This window comes from Erpetoichthys calabaricus, chromosome 3, assembly GCF_900747795.2.
Source record: "Erpetoichthys calabaricus chromosome 3, fErpCal1.3, whole genome shotgun sequence".
In the NCBI taxonomy this organism is placed as follows: Eukaryota; Metazoa; Chordata; class Cladistia; order Polypteriformes; family Polypteridae; genus Erpetoichthys; species Erpetoichthys calabaricus.
This window is the reverse complement of record NC_041396.2, coordinates 71,721,483-71,727,482: the sequence shown is the minus strand read 5'-3', so window position 1 is coordinate 71,727,482 and position 6,000 is coordinate 71,721,483. Positions and strand designations below refer to the sequence as shown.

The following is a 6,000-nucleotide window of genomic DNA, read 5'->3' as shown; positions in this document are numbered from 1 at the left end:
TAATAATTCTTTACATTTATATAGCGCTTTTCTCGTGGCTCACTGATGCAGGAGACTATGTTCATATCACAACCTAGACTCCATGTGGGCTAGGGGTGGCATGTTTTCTCTGTGTCTATGTGGGTCTTTGTCAGGCTACACTCATCCTAAAGACTTTAGTGTTGAGTTACTTGTTGACTTTAATTTGGCCCAGTGTGAGTATGCCCTGAAATAGACTGCCACCCTGTCTAGTGCTCAGTACTATTTACATAATGTACTTGTTTTGTTGACATTTATGTTTTCAATGAGAGCATCAACAAGCCATGGAATTAAAGAACAGGTTTAAATAACAGAAACAATCAGCGCCTAATTAAGCAACTGGTTGGGGTGAAATTGGTTGGACTTTGAGGCCCTGACTTAGTTGGTCTTCTGTTGGCTCACTCACTTTCATTTCATTTCTGTTTGGGTGCCATTTAAGGAAAGAAATTAAACAATTCAGAGGAACAATGAAGAAATTCAGGGGAACAAATCTTAAAAAAACAAGTTAATTAAAATTAATTCAAAAGATGTTAATTAGCAGCAAAAATATTGCATTAATTAAGAAAAGAGTTAGAATGAAAACCTGCAGCCACTGGGGACCTACTGGACTGGAGTTGAGGACCCCTGGTGTAGATATTGTGTAGATATTATTTTTCAGATAGATAGATAGATAGATAGATAGATAGATAGATAGATAGATAGATAGATAGATAGATAGATAGATAGATAGATAGATAGATCATTATTTGCCCCATAGGTAAGGTCAGGTGAGGTTGGGGAGCATGCGCTGGTACGGCACATTGCTGCTCCCACCACAAGATGAAACAGCTCAGGATCTCGGGCCAACCCTCCAGGCAGTCATCTATCTGACAAAGGCAGGTGTAACGTGGGTGTCTCCTTGGTCTTGTACAGCTACTAAGAAGTCTAAACACCAGGAACGTTTACTTTTTTACAGAAGCTCAGAACAACACAGAAATATTTGAAGAAAACAACAATAACTACACACCCACACAAACAAGTATCATAAAAAGAAATCTTTAACACTGAAATTAAGGAATAATATGTTGTGCAGAACCTAAGCATTTTAAATTAATTTAAGGAAAACAAGTAGAATAATAAAGAATAAATAAGGTATATCAAACAATCAAAATACCAAATCTACACAATGTAAATCTACAATTCTGAAATACAAATATCTATCCAAATTGGCATTACTGCTGCATAATGAAATCATCACCCACACACTTACTTTTACCACCTAATCCAAGTTAAGTCATGTAGCCAGAGCTAATCCTGGAAGCACCAACCTTGGCAAGGATGGCAGTCCACTGCAGAGCACACTCATACACCTGCTTACTCGCAATTTTCTGTTCCTGCATGACTATTCCCCTGTGCACAAAGCCAATACATAAAGACTTGGTTTGATAAGTTTGATAAGGAGAAACTCAAGTGGCCTACACAGACTCCTGACCTCGACCCTGCTAAACACTTTTGGGATGAACTGGAACACAAATTGCAATCCAAGACTTCTCGTCCAACACCATCAATGCCGTTTTTGCTGAACAGGCACAAATTGTCATAGACACAGTTCAAAAGCCTTCCTAAAAGAGTGGAGGGTGCTATTTTGTACACTGTATTAATCCCCAAGAGGAAATTGTCTTTTTGCATGACCTTTGGAGTTACATTCACAAAAGAATTAATGCCAACAAGATCACATAGATGTCTAACAAGATCACATAGGTGTGATGGTCAGAGATTTGACAATGGTGTCAAATTCCAAAATACAGGCTATAGCCTTTTTTTTAACCTGTAACTGCTGTTCGGTCTTGCTTTGAGGAACCCCGTCTTCTGGCTCGTAACAAAGTGTGAGACAACTCCTTCTGGCAATGTCCAGCTTTATATGACTTTGGAGCTGTGAAGCATCAGTATTTGATATATTCTCAGAAATGTTTAACCCAACTAAGGGTCAATGGGGGACTGGAGCCTGTCCCGGTAGCATGTGGTACAAGACAGAAAACAACCCTGGACACATGCCAATATATTATTGGAAGCACAGATATACACACACTCACATTCACTAACATTGGGGCCATCTATCATAAGTATTATTTTAAAAAATAAATGTTTAATATATTTAAACTATAAAATACCACACAAGCAAAAACAGCATAATATAACATTTTTCAATCTGCATTAATATAGCAATGCAATGTGGAGTTTCACTCAGACTTCTTATAAAACCAGGCTTGATTAAAATTCACAATCTGAATGACATTCACTGCGTTGGGTTGGCACCCTGTCCGGGTTTGGTTCCTGCCTTGTGCCCTGTGTTGGCTGGGATTGGCTCCAGCAGACCCCAGTGACCCTGTGTTCGGATTCAGCGGGTTGGAAAATGGATGGATGGATGAATGACATTCATATGTGATTTTTAACTTATGTGAGTTTATTTTGTGGTGGCTCTGAGGTTAGGGATCTGTGCCGGCAATTGGAAGTTTGTTGGTTCGAATCCCCTAAATGCCAGAACTGATCCCACTCCATTGGGCCCTTGAGCAAGGCTCTTTATTTTTTTTTGTTCTTTATTTCGCCTTATACAATTTCTTGCATTAGGAATTTGTTAGTTTTCGCATACCCCTTGGTGTCAGAGCGCAGGGTCAACCATTGTACAGCGCCCCTGGAGCAATTACAGGTTAAGGGTCTTGCTCAAGGGCCCAGAAGAGTAGGATCTCTTTTGGCAGTGTCAGGGATTCGACCCGGCAACCTTCTGGATACCAGCACAGATCCTTAGCCTCAGAGTCACCACTCCTGCGATTGCTCCATCCTGGGTATGATGTTAACCTGCATCCAGCATTGCAAGTAGATCCTCCAACTTGCAGGGAATACTTTGTGCTTGGAGGCAGGATGGGCACTCCAGCCACTGTAAAAAAGCTCACACTGTTCCAGTGTGGTGCTGAGGTGTCACCCATTGCATGAATGCGCTTGGGTCCTAATTTGGGATCCTGAGGTGGTTTGCCGTGTAGCAACGTGCTGTATCAGTGCACGCTCACGATCTGAGTTTAGTTACTGATTTTTGAATGAATTGCTGTAAGATTATTCTGCAAACTGGAAAAGCTTGCCGAATAAAGTTATTAACCTCCCCTCACATTTTAATACAAATCCAGAAATTGCTGAGCAAGTATTTGAATGCTCTTGCTTATGTCATATGAACAGACACTTATCTCTTAGAAGGCTATTTGCTTGTGGGCAGTGTGCTGGATGGCTCAGAGGTTAGCACTACTGTATCATATCTCTAGCGAGCTTATCAGTGGCTAAGCACAGTTTTTATGTTGTGTGGATTTTCTACAGCTACCCCAGATGATCACATTTGGTCGGAGGGGGTGTATATGTGCCTTTTGTTTAACTAAACAAGCTTGATGGACTGAATGGTCTGCTCTCGTTTTTGAGACTTTTTATGCTCTTTCTTTTCCATCAAGAGTTGGTTCTTCTATTGCAGGTCTGACTCCTTGCAATTTTTTAACAGGACAGATTCCAAATTTGACGGATGACTTAAGTAAATATCTTAAAGTTATAGTTGGATGCAATTAACATAACGTAATAACGTAATTAAATGAAGCTGCAGAGTGTAACCTTCTCATACGAAGCACTATTCTTAATCATCTTTGCTGTATCATAAAAGTAACTATTAGCCTACAGCCCAGGAATTTTGTGGTACCATTTTCTTGGACTGTTACTCATCACCCTGCGCCAAGAGGCTCGGTATTCAGATTCTGGGAAGGTGCACGTCGCCATGGATACTCAGCAAACACCGTTTGCTTTTTCCGCCGGGGTTCGCACTTTAAATGTGTATCGCTATTTACGCGAAGTGAGCCCGGCCCCTCGTCGTGTCACCGGCAGACACCGTGAAGTTTCACGTTACACTAGACGAATTTGATCGCGACAGCCTAATTAAAGGCAACACTCTTCACGGGCCCTTCTCATTTAAGATCATGTCAGTTTCAAGTAAGTTGTACACGCCTCAGGCTTCCCACGCGAAGACGATCCTCATGTACCGAAATGGGGATCCCTTTTTTCCTGGAAGAAAGTTTATCATAAATCCACGACAAACACCGTCTTTCGAAAACTTCTTGAGCTCGGTGACCCAGGGAATCGAAGCGCAATTCGGGGCCGTCAGAAACGTGTACACTCCCCTGAACGGACACCGGGTGCTGGCCATGGAGCACCTGCAGCACGGACAAAGATACGTAGCAGCCGGCGCTGAGCGCTTCAAAAAGCTCGAGTGAGTAGAGCCAAAGAGCAGTAGCAGTGCATGCAGTGCGAGATCGCGTGTGAGTGGACAAATGACGAATGAGTGGACTGTGTTTAGAAGCATCCTAGTGCTTAGGCTAGGAAAGCACCGAACATACACGTCAGCGCACATTCACGGGCTGTCTGTGGCAAAGGGGTGCACTCTATGAGGGGAGGAAAGAAGACTGTTATACTAACCGGGGTGTGTGGTTTTTTCTTGTAAATGTACTGATCTCTTGGTTTATCATTATTGTTTCAGTATTATTTAAAACGAAATCTCACCTTATAGTCGTGAATTATTAAAACCTGGAATCAATAATAACCGTGTCAACAATGTAATGACTTTGCTTTATTGTATGCCTGAACTTTGTACATAAAGATTGTTTGTTTTGAGTCATACGGCCTACATACACATAATCTATCCTTATGTTGTGTAACATAATTTATCACCCTGGCAAAGTGTTTTGCTAAGAAAAAAAAAGATGCAGGGTTATAAACAGTATATTTTCAAGCCCACTTAGAGTCAGGGGAGGCCAGAGTTTATTTGGGCACAGTCTAGGAACCAACCCAGGGCTGGGTGCCAGCTATTAATAGGGCACATCATCACCACTACAATACCTATTGATACTGAGCCAATTTAGAGTTGCATACATCTTTGGCAGTAAAAACAGGACACAAGTAGTAACTAGGCCTGACACTTGAACCCAGGAGGGGCTGTGAAGTAGCAGTATTTTAAACATTCTCAAAAATGTTTAATCTAGCTTAGGGTCAATGGTATGGTGGGGGCTGTCCCAGTAGCATGTGGTAGAAGACAGAAAACATCTCTCAATATATTACTCTGATGCTCACACCCACACTGGGGCCAGTTTAGAGCTGACAGTAACCTACATGTGTGTGGAAACTGAAGTACTTATAAACTCTACATAGAAATCAGGAAAGTGCTAGAACAGAACATTAGAACATCTGAACAATCTAGACGAGAACAGGCCATTCAGCCCAACAAAGCTTGCCATTCCTATCCGCTTAAATATGCTAAAATTTGATGTCACCTAATCCTAGAAAGCACAGTAATGTTAGTCCTTAATTCTTTGAAACCTAGGACTCTGGATGCATGAGGCTACAGTGCTAACCATTGCAACACTATGCTATGCTATATATACAGTATATATTCTGTATATAACTGTATATAAAATTAGAAAGTGTTTCTTCAAACAGAGAAAAATAGACACACAGAATAAATTACCAAGTGGTGTTGTAGAGGCAAGACTAGAATAAGACTCCCACCGGCCCCAAGGATGACTTAGCTCCTTAACAAACTGTTGGTCATACTTTTAAGAGTGCAGCATGTGGACACCGGGTCATTTAATGCAGAGTGGTATGTCTGACTCTTGATTTCAGCACAAGACTTGGTCACTTCATCATGCCGGTCATTTCAACTTACGGAAGCAATCAGTCCCTTTGATCATTTCATTGAGCTGGGGGGGATCCCTCTTTGTCATTTTGGCCGTTGTGTCATTGAGCGAGGGTTAGGACTACCCAGAATGCCTTTATGGTAGATCCACTCCTGGATAGAGAGTAGGACTTTAGGGACCCTCACATCTTATTTTAGACAATCTAAGTGAACAGGATGAATGAGCTTGTTGGGCTGAAAGGTCTGTTCTCATCACAATTTTTTGAATATCCTCATATACACATTATACC

General features: G+C 41.5%; 1 protein-coding gene across 1 annotated transcript in view; it reads left to right on the top strand.

The window, feature by feature from the left end:
• Window positions 1–3,664: 3,664 nt before the first annotated feature.
• The window catches only part of LOC114649660 (doublecortin domain-containing protein 2), a 54,718-nt gene continuing 52,382 nt past the window's right edge, over window positions 3,665–6,000 (top strand). The window contains exon 1 of the mRNA XM_028799119.2: window positions 3,665–4,291. Within this exon, the coding sequence (XP_028654952.1) occupies window positions 4,002–4,291 (290 nt within the window). The 5' untranslated portion in view covers window positions 3,665–4,001. The remainder of the gene's footprint in view (window positions 4,292–6,000) is intronic.